Source organism: Manihot esculenta, chromosome 16 (assembly GCF_001659605.2).
Source record: "Manihot esculenta cultivar AM560-2 chromosome 16, M.esculenta_v8, whole genome shotgun sequence".
NCBI lineage: Eukaryota > Viridiplantae > Streptophyta > Magnoliopsida > Malpighiales > Euphorbiaceae > Manihot > Manihot esculenta.
In genome coordinates this window covers 18,289,036-18,303,239 of record NC_035176.2, presented here as the reverse complement: position 1 = coordinate 18,303,239, position 14,204 = coordinate 18,289,036, and the positions used below count along the sequence as shown (strand labels likewise).

The window sequence follows — 14,204 nt, the reverse complement described above, 5'->3', positions numbered from 1 at the left end:
TGACAATTTGAAAAGTAACACACGAATTAGGTTTTGTGCTACTTGAAAATATCACCTAGAGTATAGACACAAACAAACAATACTCCGGCAATGTCAAGAAAATAAAAGCAAGTTTAAACAAAAAAAGAAACTTAGAATTCAAATAAAAACGAACCTAGACAAAAGTTTGAATTTAATTCACTTCAAAATAAATTAAATATGAATCTATTTAAAACTATCCAAAAAGACAAGTATCAAAACACCACATGTAGAATCAGAAAAAAAAATTTAAATTTCACTCAATTTAGTATCATAGACGAATTTTCTGACCTTAAAAAAAGGATTTGATATCAAATCAATTTAGATATAATTGTCTTAAATGTGCACTTTAGAAAATAGGCAAAATTTCTTTTATCTCCTAATCTGAATTCAATCCAATTCAAAATTGAAAATTGATTATTATAAATTACACTCATCAATTGAGATAGTTAAGGCAATATATATGAAATAAGAAATATATTACAATTTCAGCTAAATCAAGATAAATAAGAGAAATGTGGTTTTTATTTTTATTTTTTTTATGAATTTCAAATTTTTCTTTCAAAATAGATTATTAATTACCTAAATTTTTAAAAAAATTATTAATTAATTTATTATATTAAAAATATTTTAATTTTTTATAATATTTAATAATTAAAATTAATAAAAAATTAACTAATAACTTTTTAAAATATCAAAAATATTATACTCATAAATTTAATATGGTATAAAATATTATACTCACATATTTAAAGAAATACACGAGTTTTGATGTGTTTCTTTTTCGATTTCCGATTCTCATTTTAAAATAAAAAGCATAAAAAATATTTTAATTACCGACTGAAACTTTTCTATAAAAACTAAATAGTCTTTGCTTAAAAATTACAACCATATATGAATCCCGAATAATTCCACAAACAAAATGTATACAAACAAATCACGCAAAACGAGATTCTTCTATCTACTCATTTGGACCAATTTTGAAGCAGACAGAAGTATCTGCTAATTCTCGTTGCTTCATCTCTGCTCAATTTGATAATTTCTCTCGTCGCTTCTCCTACTTTCTCTGCTTGTTCTCCTACTTGGCCGATCCGCTGGGTAATGTCCAGCGCCTGAGAATCAGAAAGACCATCAAAAGAAAGCAACTTGCCTAGTGGTGGTTATCTCTGGTAGGTTTTAGGTCAGGATGGCGGAAGAGTGCTGCGCTACCCAACTGATTGATGGCAACGGAGTTTTCAATGTGGTAGGTCTTGACAACTTCGTTAGGACGTCTAAGCTCGGTGATTGTGGTCTCTCCTATGCGGTTGTTGCAATCATGGGTCCTCAAAGTAGTGGTAAGATACTTCTATTGATCTATCTTTTATCTGCTTTTGATTCGTTTAGTGGTTATTTATGGAAGTTGATTTGATTGGTTTTAGCGCTTGGTTTACTGGTATGCGAGTTGATTTGATATTGAATTCTATTTTCTTTTTTCTGTCAAGGTTAAGTAGAAATCAGCTTGTTCAAACTTAGAAAAAAAGATTAGTTAGGCTTATGAGTTCATCGAATTTAATTTCTCACCTTTTTTGATGTTCCTTTGCATTTTATCCGACTTTACTCGAACTGAACTTGTTCAAGTTTGAGGTATTTGTTTTAAAGGGCAGCTTTGGTTGTGTATGGGATCTCACTTCAAAATGGATTTCTTTTCGAAAGTATTTTTCTGTTTAATTATTTTTTGCCATGTATATTGTATTCGCTAACTATAGTTGAAATTTGTTTTCTATTCGCATGGCAATAAAGTAAATTGATTCCCTGAAATTGAAATATTGTCTTTATTTCGTTAAGCTCTCTTGTAAGCAGGAGTTTATGTTAGTTCTTAGAAAAGATGCCAGTAGTTTTCTTGTCGCAACTGAATTAGTGAAAAATGCCCTTTCTACTGGATTGAAGTTGTGATACTATTGGTCAAAGCTTTTGTCACACTGAGAACTTTTCAACTATATTTCATAGCTGCTTTAGTATAAGGTTATATTATCAGGTGTTTCTTGTTGGTTAAACTAGCTGATTCCTTTAGTTTAATTTAATTTTTTTAATTTTTATTTTTTGTAAACTAGACATAAGGCATCTCCAGGAAATCAAGTGAAACAGTCGAGGGAAGTGGGTTTTAATAGCTATTTCCAACTAAGGTTCAGACCTTGGCAATTAAGGTGTGTTCATAAGCAATTTTCTATAAGGGTGGTGTTCACATAGATTTGTAGTTTGGACTTTGGACACTTTTTCATTTTATGATTACATAAAAATTCAATTTTGGGTCTTTATTTAATCTCAATGATGTTATAAGAGTTAAAACTGTAATTTATCAGCGACATCTGGTAGCTGAGTAAAATCTTTGATCCTTTTTAGTTCAAGAGGAAAAAGCTTTTTGTTCTTCATTTCCATTCTTCTTTTTCATTTTCATTTTCATATTCTTTTTTTTCCATTGCTAGTTAGAATTTTCTGGAAAGCGGGAAAATAAGCATTTTTTTTGTCTAATCGCCTCAACTTGTTATTACTGATCTTAGTTTGATCTTGGTACTAGAATATTGAAACAGGATAGGCATAATATTTATGGGTACAAATATTTTGGGTGGTAACTATACTATTTGGGATAATTATGAAAAGAATTGGAGTAAGGTGTCAGCTTCAATTCAGGTTTTAAGTTATTTATTACCTTGACTTTGTTATTGCCATAATTGTATCAATGTTTAAAACTCTGATAGAAGCAGATCAAATGGGCTGAACATGTATCAATGTTTAAAACTCTGATAGAAGCAGATCAAATGGGCTGAACATGAGCCATGACCAACAGCCATTAAGAGTTTATTATAGAAAGAGATTGAAAGGGAAGGAGGAAACAGAGCTGGAGAGAGAAGCAGGAAGAGTCTAGAATATCCCAGCTGTAGTAAACGACAGATGGGGAGATTGGGCACTGCAGGAGATTCCCTAGTACCAATCATGAGGCAATATTCCTTTTAATGAGTCAGCGGTTGGTTATAAAAAGAGAATATGAGTATTGTGCCGGGTATGCTTGTTTTCTTATCTTTGTTTTCAGCTTTTTTTGCTGGGTTAGCAACTGCTAGACGGGAGTATTTTCTTCCTCCTGATCCTTAGTTACAGTCTTCTGAGTATTTGCGACAATTTAAGATTAGAGATGTTTTGATATTCAATATACAGCTCAATATTTTCACCCCTGTTCATCCCTATTTTTCCATTTGTGTTCCAAACTCTACCAAATTGGTCCGACCTTGGACCTGCCCTCTTTGCTCGCTCCATGCCCAAAACTAGAATGGAACTAGGAATCGATAATCGCTTAGATTAGGTAGAGAGGAGCATCAATACTCTTGAAGAAGTTTTGGCTGCCATGAAGCTTGAACATGAGCAAAAGCTGGCCTCCTTCCAGGTTGAACAAGACTACTGCTTCACTAAGATGGAACAACTACTAACCTTCGTGCTCCGCGGTAAAGCACCATCCGATGAGGCTGAGGTTTCCATTCGTCCTTCCCACGAGCTCTCATGCTTCAATAATACCACTATTCCTACTCCTATTATTATGGATTGACTCCTATGGCCATAAAAAAAGTGGAGCTTCCAAATTTTGACGGGATTGATCCCATTGGCTGGCTTGCAAGGGCTGAGCAATATTTCTCTATTAATAACACTAGAGATGATATAAAGGTCCAGCTTGCTGTAGTTTGCATGAAAGGTCATGCCTTGCATTGGATTAGGTGGCTAAGGCAGAGGAGTCCATCAATTTTGTGGCAACAACTGTCCCATGAACTCCTACAGTGATGTTGTGGAGACAAGAACAATCCGTTTATGGGTAATTCGTTTGTGACTCTAGCTTCACAGGTGACAGGGGTATCTGACCAGCAATATCTGGGATAATTTCTAAGCATACTGCGCGATGAAATTTGAGTGCGCATTTGCTCGCATGAAGCAGTTGATTTGGTTCGCATCATGTCTATTGCCCATGAAATTGAGATGGAAACAACGTTTCTGCAGTCCCACAAAATGAATCGGCTGACTGGAGATAGTGGTAGGGGTGAGCAGTATTCGGTTCAAACCGAAAAAACCGACCGAATCGAACTGATTTGAAAATTTGGTTCAGTTTTTTATACATTTCGGTTCGGTTTTTAATTTCAGAAATTTTGGTTATTTCGGTTCGGTTCGGTTTTGATCAGAAAAAAACCGAAAAAATCGAACCGAACCGATTAGTGATAATAAAATATTTTTTCAATAAGATAGAGAAATTAAATCATATTAAGATTAAAATATTTTAATTAAATTTTAAAATATTAAAAATAAAGTGTAAAAAATAAAAAAATTATTAAAAATCGAAATCGATCAAACCGAACCGAATCGAACCGAATCAGACCGGTTCGGTTCGATTCGGTTTCTGACCAAAATCGATTCGGTTCGGTTTTCATAAACACTAAAATTTCGGTTTTCGGTTTATTCGGTTTGGTTCGGTTTTGAACCGAACCGACCGAATGCTCACCCCTAGATAGTGGTCCTTGTTGGAACTTTGGGATTGGGTCGCCCATTAAAGCTAAAGCCATTTCCACCATAAAAAGCCCTAACCCATTTGCCTCAACAGCAGCCTCCATCTCTAAGCCAAAATACGCCGAATTGCCGGCTCCTAAACCTCCCGACGTAATCCCAACACATCCCTCAAATCTCTCTAAACCATCGTGTCTCCGTCCAACAAACCTCAACCCATTCACAATCGAAGTTGCAGTTCTCGCCAATATACCCATCAAGAGTTCTTTAACATGCGCGCCAAAGGGCTATGTTACAAGTGCAAGCAGCCATTTCATCCCATGCATGAACGCCCTCAAATCTCTCTAAACCATCGTGTCTCCGTCCAACAAACCTCAACCCATTCACAATCGAAGTTGCAGTTCTCGCCAATATACCCATCAAGAGTTCTTTAACATGCGCGCCAAAGGGCTATGTTACAAGTGCAAGCAGCCATTTCATCCCATGCATGAACGCCCTAACAAATCTTTCAGAGTGATTATTGTCGGTGATGATGAAGAATCCATAGCAGAGGGTGATTTCGATTTTACTATTATGGATTCAATCCCTCCGGTTCTGTTTCAGGTAAATGAAGCACATTTCTCAAATATAGAGTTGCCTTTTTACTCTGTTGGTGGCATTTCTTTTCCTAAGATGATGAAACTTCTAGGGCAGTTTTTCAATCGCTCTATTACCATCATGATTGATAGTGGGGCCAGTCATAACTTTGTGTTGGAAACTTTGGTCGCCCAGTTGCAGCTACTTGTCGAAGCTACACCTATTTTTATGGTAAAATTGGGTGATGGTCATCAGGTTTCTACTTTTGGCGTGTGCCGACAGCTTCCTCTCAGATTGGGTAGTGTTGATATTACAGTTGATTGCTTTGTGTTTCCTTTGGGAGGGGTGGAAATTGTTCTAGGGGTGGAAATTGGTTGACACATTAGGTGATATGCAGTTTAATTGGGCTAAAATGAGGATGACATTCCAACTAAAAGAACATCCGGTCACTCTGATAGGATTGCCATCTTGCACCATGGAGGTAAACGTAGTATCTAAGTTATCTAAAATAAATGATGTTGATTATTCATTAGTTCTGTGGGAAGTCTCTACATTACCAACTGCCCCTATTCTTGAGGATAACATTACAGTGGGCCAACAACAACTATTGTCTTCTCTACTGCAACCATACACATAATTGTTTGATGACGTGACTTCCTTACCTCCCAAATGTACCATTGATCACTCTATCACCTTAGCAGCAGGAACTTCAGCAATGAATGTGAAACCATATCGCTATGGTCACTATCAAAAAGATGAGATTGAGAAGCTGATCGAAGAAATGTTAGCTGCTGGAATCATTCGTCCTAGTTCAAGTCCTCTTTCCAGCCCTGTTCTGTAAGTAGGGAAGAAAGATGGAAGTTGGCGATTTTGCATTGATTACAGGGCACTCAATCGAGCCACAGTTCCTCATAAATACTCCATTCTAGTAATCGCTGAAATGCTAGACGAGTTACATGGAGGTTGATATTTTTCTAAGCTGGATATGAAATTGGGCTATCATCAAATTAGGGTGAAGGAATCAGATGTCCCCAAAATGGCTTTTCGCACACATTCGGATCACTATGAATTTCTTGTCATGCCGTTTGGGTTGTTTAATGCTTCAGCAACATTCCAAGCCACCATGAATGATCTATTTATACCTTATCTATGGAAATTTATTTTGGTATTTTTTGATATACTGGTCTACAGTAACACATGGTTTGATCATGTGTCCCACTTGCAAATAGTTCTAAAGTTGCTTGCTGATCATCAGTTCTGGGTTAACAAGAAGAAAAGCACTTTTGGTAGGGTGATGTTCGAATATTTAGGCTATATCATTTCACAACATGGTGTTGCTATGGGTCCAACAAAAATATCAAGTGTTCTCAATTGGCCAACTCCCAAGTCGATAAAAGCAGTCCGTGGGTTTCTTGGTCTGACCGGCTATTATCATTGGTTTATTAAGGGGTATGGCAGCAGAGCTCAACCTTTGACTCAATTGCTCAAAAAGGAATGTCAGGGTCATCTAAAATAGACAGAGATAGCCCAAAATGCCTTCTGCAAGCTTAAGCAAGCATTGATTACAACACTTGTTTTGGCTACACCATATTTCACCAAAATATTCATAGTAGAGTGTGTTGCATCTGGAGTTGGATTGGGCACAGTTCTTATGCAAGAGCAATGACCAATTGCTTATTTTAGCAAGGCGTGGTCAGCTAAAAATCTGATCCGATCAACATATGGATGAGAAATGATGGCCTTAGTGTTAGCAGTCAGGCATTGGTGACCATATCTGTGGGGTAGAAAATTTTTGGTGCACACAGATCAAAAGAGTCTAAGACACCTCTTAGAACAACAAATTAACACTCCTGCTTAGCTGGAGTATGATTTTCAAATTGTCTACTGTTAAATTTGGGCCGGGCCTAACTCTCCCCAAAAGCTAGCTCAAGAGGAAGGAGTGCCTATGGCCCATATAAGGGGCACATTACCCCTTTCCACAACTGATGTGGGATTCAACATCTACATATCTAGAAAAACAAATTCTGTAGTTGATGCTCTGTCCCGATAGGAAGAGGAAGGGGAATTGCAAAGCTTAAGTTGCTCTCAGTGGGTGGATTGGGATACTATTGCAGTAGAGATCGCAGCTGATTCACATTAGCAATAGATTATTCAAAAGGTAAAATTTCACCCAAGTAGTGCTGGTCCATATACTCTTGTATAGATCAATTATTCTATAAAGGCTGCATTGTCATACCAGCATCATCTTCATGTATTCCAAAATTACTGGCAGAATTTCACTCTATCACAGTGGGTGGCTATTCTGGTGCTTTCAGAACCTACAAATGTTTAGCTTCCAATATCTACTGGCTAGGGATGACGAAGAAAGTAAAGGAATATGTCTTTGAATGCTTAGTATGTTAAAAGCATAAATATGAAGCTTCTTCTCTTGGGGTCTCCTACAACCCTTGCCAATTCCTACCAGAATATGGGAGGACATTTCATTGGATTTCATTACTAGATTACCTCATTCTCATGGAGCGGACACTATGCTGGTAATAGTGGATTGTTTGTCAAAGCATGGTCATTTCATTGCACTAAGACACCCATATTTTGCCAAAACAGTGGCTGAAAGTTTGTAGAGGGGATTGTCTGGCTTCGTGGTATGCCTAAAACAATTGTCAGTGACCGTGACTATTTTTCTGAGTAATTTTTGGTCTGAACTTTTCCGAATACATGGTACCAAACTGAAGATGAGTATCGCTTACCACTGGGATGCTTACCACTCATAGACTGATGGCCAGATGGAAGTTCTAAACAGGGGGCTTGAAACCTACGTTCGATGCTTCACTTTGGAACAACCAAAACAATGGAACAAGTGGCTTTGTTGGGCAGAATTTTGGTACAATACTAATTATCATTCAGCTGTTGGTATGACACCATTTGAGGCTATTTATGGTGGTTCTCCTCTAACCTACATCAATTTCTACTGGGTGAAACCAAGGTCAAAGCAGTGGTGGTTGGTTGATTGAGCCGACTGCTGGTACAATACTAGTTCTTGATATTTATTGGTAGGTTGTGGAAGCAGGGCCAAGATGAGCTGCTGACTTGCCAGTATTATCGGGTTGATTGGGCCGTGGTGGTCGGCTACGCAATGCCCAACATGCATTCCGTGTGTGACCTTTCTTATCACAATAGGAGTAATGAAACTTCTTTCCTTTACTTTTGCGATTTCCTTCTTGTCCTTGATTCCCTTGCTACACAGCCAAAACTGAGGATTCCATATCTGTAACGTCACTCTTACTAAGGGAAATGCGTAAGAGCCTAGCTGACACATCTTCTGTATTGAGGGTGTTCTGCTTCTCAGATATGAGAGAGATTCTGGAACAACAAGGGACTGAATAGAGACTTGAATATGCCAAACAAGGAAGATCTGTGCCTGTGAACAGAAAATCTGACCCTACTGTTCACAAGGGGCGTGTGAAGATGGGCTGGGCAGGTGACCAGACCTATTGGGCTGGAGTCGTTGGCGCCAGGCGATGCTGGAGGAAGAGTCGCCGATGTGAAATGGTTGCCGGAGGACGGTTCACAAGCTGGAGCGTGTACTGGAGACGGACTACTTTGAGCGGCGCGTGGAGGCGCATGGGATTGGTTCTGGCGGCGGTGCATCACCGGGAAGCCGATTGGAAGCGGGCGAGGAGGATGGGCTAGGTGGTGAGACCAACTAATTTCTAGAGAGTCTCCAAAGCAAGGTGGCAGATCTGCCACTCATTGAGCCAAGTTTCTCGGATCTGATACCATGAAACCGATGATGAAAAGAAGAAGAAAGCAGAAACTTTGATAGACAATACTTGATTATTTCCCTCAAGCCAATTGGGGTATATATACTACTTACAAGAGTACATACTAGATAAGAAAATAAATTAATTCCCTAATTATAACCTAATCATATCCCAATCATATCACATAACCATATCCCTAATTATCACTAGAAATCTAGGCTATTTACAGAAAGAATCTCAGCAGTAGGAAAGGGGTGGGAGTAGACTTGTAGTGGAGGTGGGCTAACTTGTGGGAGTAGACTTGTAATGAAGGTGGAACAATAGGATAGGGAGAGATTCAGGAATAAGATGTGTATTGGTATTGTTTTTGGAGTAGGGAGATGTTTCAAAAAAAGTTACATCGGAGATATTTCAAAGAAAATTACATCTGCTTAGATAAAATATTTATTTGTAGTTAGGTCATAGTATTTGTAACCCTTTTGAAAACGGGAGTGTTAGTTGAAGATAAAGTATCTAAAAAAGACACTTAACAGATTTAGGTTGAAGTTTATCTTGACGAGGAGTGTGATTATAAACCAAACAAATACAACCAAGCACAAGCCTAGGTGATGTGGATTTTCATCTGGAAAAAGAATTGAATGATGACTTTGATATTGCAACATAGAAGAAGGCATTCAGTTAATGAGATAACAAGAAGTGAGTACAACATCCCCTTAAAAACAAAGTAGAACATGGTGGTGCAGAGGTAAGGTACGAGCAGTTTCAATGAGATGTTGATTTTTGTGTCTAGAAATTCCATTTTGTTGAGGAGTATAAGAACAAAAAGTCTGATGAGTTATCCCTTGAGAAGATATGAAAGTTGCAAAGGTATCTTTTGCATTGTCATTGTGCAAAGTTTTAATCAAAACACCAAATTGATTACAAATTTCAGTTCACAAACTTTGAAATATGGAGAACATTTCAAATTGATGCTTCATTAAAAATACCCAAGTGCAATGGGAATAATCATTAATAAAAGTAAGAAAATATTGAAAATCCAAAGTTGAATTGACACGACTTGGACTGTATATGAACAATGTCAAACATAGATGGTACATAGATGGTGCCGGTGCGTGGAGATCATTACCGGAAAGAGAAGAGGTGCTTGGAGATTTCCAGCTGATCTTCAAGGGAACAGGTTGCCAGAGGCAACTGATTAATCTAGCCTTTTCCTCTTTGACCTTGTAACTAGGCTTTGATACCATGAGAAAATAAGGAAGAAAGAGAGGTTTTGTAAAAGTGAAGCTTGATTATTCCTTCAAGCTGATTGGGAATTTACAGAAATCACAAAATAGGAAGATATACAAAATAGGAATATTTACAGACTCTAGGCTAATAATCCTCCTATTTACAGCAGCTAATCTTCCTAATTACAATAGCAAATCAAGCATGTATTTGGCAAGATGTCCTGGATCTCAACAAGAAGAGAAGAGAATTAGAGAGAAGAAAGAGAGAGAAATTAGGGAGAAGAGACTTGTATGAATCTTGAAAGATAAGATACAAAATACAAGCTAATCCTTTTATTCTTTCTTCCTTGCCTGTTAGAGTAGTTGTAACTGCCTAACTGATTCTTAAGTGTTCTTCCAAAAACAGTAGCCAACTTTGTTGACTTTTCCACACTTATTACTCACACTTATTCACACTACTTTCTATACTTTCTTCTACAACACGTGACCGTATATGTGATGTAGTTGCATGAATTGAGTAAAATTATTTTCGGTTTTCAATTCCCATATCCTTTTTCATTTTCCCTGTTTCATGAACAGGTAAGAGCACCCTATTGAATCATCTTTTTCATACCAATTTCAGAGAGATGGATGCATACAGGGGAAGGTAGTCTGTTCTTAGTATTTCAAGTCTTTAGTTTTGGAAGAAAAAGCTATTTTTTTCCCAGTTGTTTTTTAATGTCATTTTATTTGCCACCATGACATGGAAGACAATCTACATTTGTTTTAGGAGTCAAACAACCAAGGGAATTTGGATTGCGAGATGTGTTGGCATTGAGCCTTTCACAATTGCAATGGATTTGGAAGGAACTGATGGGAGGGAAAGGGGTGAGGTATTATTCTTTTCCTTGTTGATTGTGGTTCATTTAACTTTAGCGCTTTTTTTTTTTTTTTTTCTCTGTTGGCAAAATGCAGTTGGAGGCCTTCATTCTTATGCCAAATGTGCAATTGGAACCTTAAATGTAAATAGCATAGTATAATAGTATTGTTTATTAATCCTTTTTATGTATTTTATTATTTTAATAAATCTTTCAAAATTAATTAGTTTATTGAAATGAGTACTATTAATTAGTTTGTCCTTTTCTTTCTCTCTTTTTTCCCTACTTCCTCTTTCCCACTAACCGAATAACAAGTAAGACAAAATCATATCTCACCTCTCTACATGAACAGTGGCAATCTATGATGGTTGAATTTTCATATTTTTTTTGCCTTTTTTTTTTCAACTGTCAGAACATAAATTGAGGAAGTAGAGGATGATAAAAAGAGGAGTCAAGAAAGAGGGAAAACATTTTTTGTTTTCTTTAACTTAAATTCAGTAGACTTGACATGGTAGGCTTTTTATTTCTCAAACCTAATGATAGAGGCTTCCACTTCAATTTTAGTGTAGATTATAACTTTCATTCTATATCTAAACAAAATAATTCATGTAAAAGTTCTTAATACAATCATTATGTGAAATTATATTTTATAATTTTCAATTTAATCTATTTAAACCTGTATATCTACTTTTCAATAACTTAAAATTATAATCCATTCATATAAAAGTATATTCCCTCTGTTCTCTTTATATAGAGAATAGAATTTTGCCTGTATTAAGATGACAGTTAACTTATATATATTCTCTAATTTATGCCTAATTTACCCTTAATCAGTATTTAATGAGTGAAATAAATAAGGATAGCCAACTCATACAACATTAGTAATCTAGACACATTTATTGAGTAAAATTGCGAGGGAATGAAACAGATCATGCATTGATTATGCCAAAATTTGCGCCATAAAAATTCAAAATTGGAGCAGATTTTATTATTTGCGGGTTTTAAACAAAATGTGCCCAAAATAAAAATTTAAAAGTATGGAGCCTAAATTTTGCAATTTAATAACCAATCTCCTCAAATCCTTCAATATGCCCACATATATATTTATATCAAATGTTCAATGGCAATTTTCATTACCTACAAAACATAAAATAGAGAAAACATGGAAGAACCAGTATCCCCATCACAAATAATCAACCTTTTCTAATTCACCTTAATGAAATTCCAACCAATTTGGCACAGTTTCTGAAAACATGATCATTTGATTTGAACTCTGTACTTTTTGAACGAAAAGCTGATGTTGGGGATTTGGAGCTTAATCAATCCCAAAGTGGAGGTTCAGAAATTAGAAACACAGGAAACTAAAAGAAAAACATAGTGAAGAGTTTAGGCTGTACCATGCTTTTATCGAAGATGCAACAAGGTTCTTTATCTGTGCAGTTATGACAAAGTTGCGAATTACATTTTCTATTGAAAAGAAGTTGTGCATATATTGGTAATTCAAATTTAAAATAATGCTAACACTTTTTTCTCAATGACAAGGTACAAATATTGGCACCAACTACAACAAAAGAAGTGAGCACGATTTTTTAATTTTGTAGCCATATTGAATGTTTTAAATAAGCAGAGTATGACTATAAAGCTATTTTGTTGTCCTCATAATTTCTAAATGCGTACACTACTACACTTTCAGTTCTCCAATATAACTTAATTGTATGAACAAATGCCTAACCCACATGCTATTCCCCACTATCTTGTATATCCAACTTGGTTAAAGAAATTAACAATGCTAGTTTAGGGACATTTCAAACTTTTAATCATTTTACACTTTCCAAAATTTTCATATCAAGTAAATTTCTCTATTTAAATGAAAAACCCTAAATGGAAAGTTTCTATCAAGAGAATAGAGGGAGTAATTTTTATATGAACTTTTGTAATAAGCTTTCTTTAACATTTTTGTTATAAATTGACTAGATATGCAGGAGTGGGATGATATTTAGTTCAATCATTGCTTTATTATTGATGTTTGTTATTTTGCTAATAGTTTAAAAATATTTACGAAATAGGTGGTCAATTCATTTTGTTTCAGACTGATTTAGTATGATCTTGTAACGTGATTCCCAGTTCCATAATTTTAAGAACTATTGAGATTGGGGGTTGCAAATTTTAAAGGGAGGGAGAGAAGGAAAATTGGTTTCGGATAGCACAAAATGAAAATCTTGGGAGGCAACATGTGGCTTTGTGCCAACTTTGTTATTATAGTGGAAGTTGTGGTTTGATGTAATGAAGTATGTCGGGTTTTGTTGTTATGCATGTTGGCTTATAGTGCAAGTGCAGAAATATTCTTCATTGTAAGTCAGCAAAATAGATTGTGTTGTGTCAACACCAATCTACACCATAATGGGAACGGAGGTGTGCATTATTAAGTTATAACAAATATCTCAAACAAATTGATGAACTTTGGATGTTTCTATAAGAGGAGATTCAATTTTTAGTTTGATTTGGTTCATAGTTTCTACATAACTTCTGCACTTGATTATCTATTTAGTTACCTTAAAAATCGTAACCAAAATGATTGAAATAACTAAATTTTTGTCAAGTAATATGTATTATAATGCTTGTAATAATGCGAATCATTGATAATTTTTTTAATTAATACTGTATAATCTTTAATTATATTTTTAATACTATAATTATAATTTTATTTTTATTTAGAACTTATAGATCAATTTTCCCAAATTCTCTTTGACTTGATTTGCTTAACTGAATGCTTACCCTTATTGGGAACCATTATCTTTCTAGGTGAGAGTTTCCTTTTTTTTTTTTTTTTCTTTTTTCGTTTGTTTTTTGGGGTATATGTTTGTGTTTGTGTGTCTTTTTGGTTAGCGAGTTTTTGTGAGAAAATAACTATAGAAAGTAAAGAGATGAAAGATAATTTTGTCTTGCTTTGTATATAGCTAGTGATATATATATACACACACAAAGATTATTTAGCTTTTCGTAAATATACTAGAGGTGTCTGGACTTCTCAAAATTTTACAATCTAGTTCTTGAGCTTCATTTTTTTTTTTCAATTATGTGTCAAAGGGCTTAAATATTCTCCATATGTGTTTATATTAAGCTTTACCTTAAATGAAATTTCAACATTACTTTACTTTTAATGTTTGATGTTATGTGATAATCAAATGGTTTTATAAGTGGGTGGTGTATGGCTGTCTATGAGAGAGAGAGAGAGAGACAGAGATGAGTTT

At 35.5% G+C, this 14,204-nt stretch overlaps 1 protein-coding gene across 6 annotated transcripts in view; it reads left to right on the top strand.

The window, feature by feature from the left end:
* The first annotated feature begins 908 nt into the window (after window positions 1–908).
* The window catches only part of LOC110602955 (protein ROOT HAIR DEFECTIVE 3 homolog 2), a 66,451-nt gene continuing 53,155 nt past the window's right edge, over window positions 909–14,204 (top strand). For 2 of the 6 annotated variants that reach the window (XM_021740575.2, XM_021740574.2), the window contains exon 1: window positions 910–1,352. In XM_021740575.2, coding sequence (XP_021596267.1) covers window positions 1,317–1,352 — 36 coding nt within the window. In that variant the 5' untranslated portion in view covers window positions 910–1,316. Of the gene's footprint in view, window positions 1,353–2,108; window positions 2,202–2,813; window positions 3,056–10,675; window positions 10,743–10,865; window positions 10,969–14,204 lie in introns of those variants that run through there. The other 4 variants (XM_043951812.1, XM_021740570.2, XM_021740572.2 and 1 more) reach the window with 4 other exon arrangements.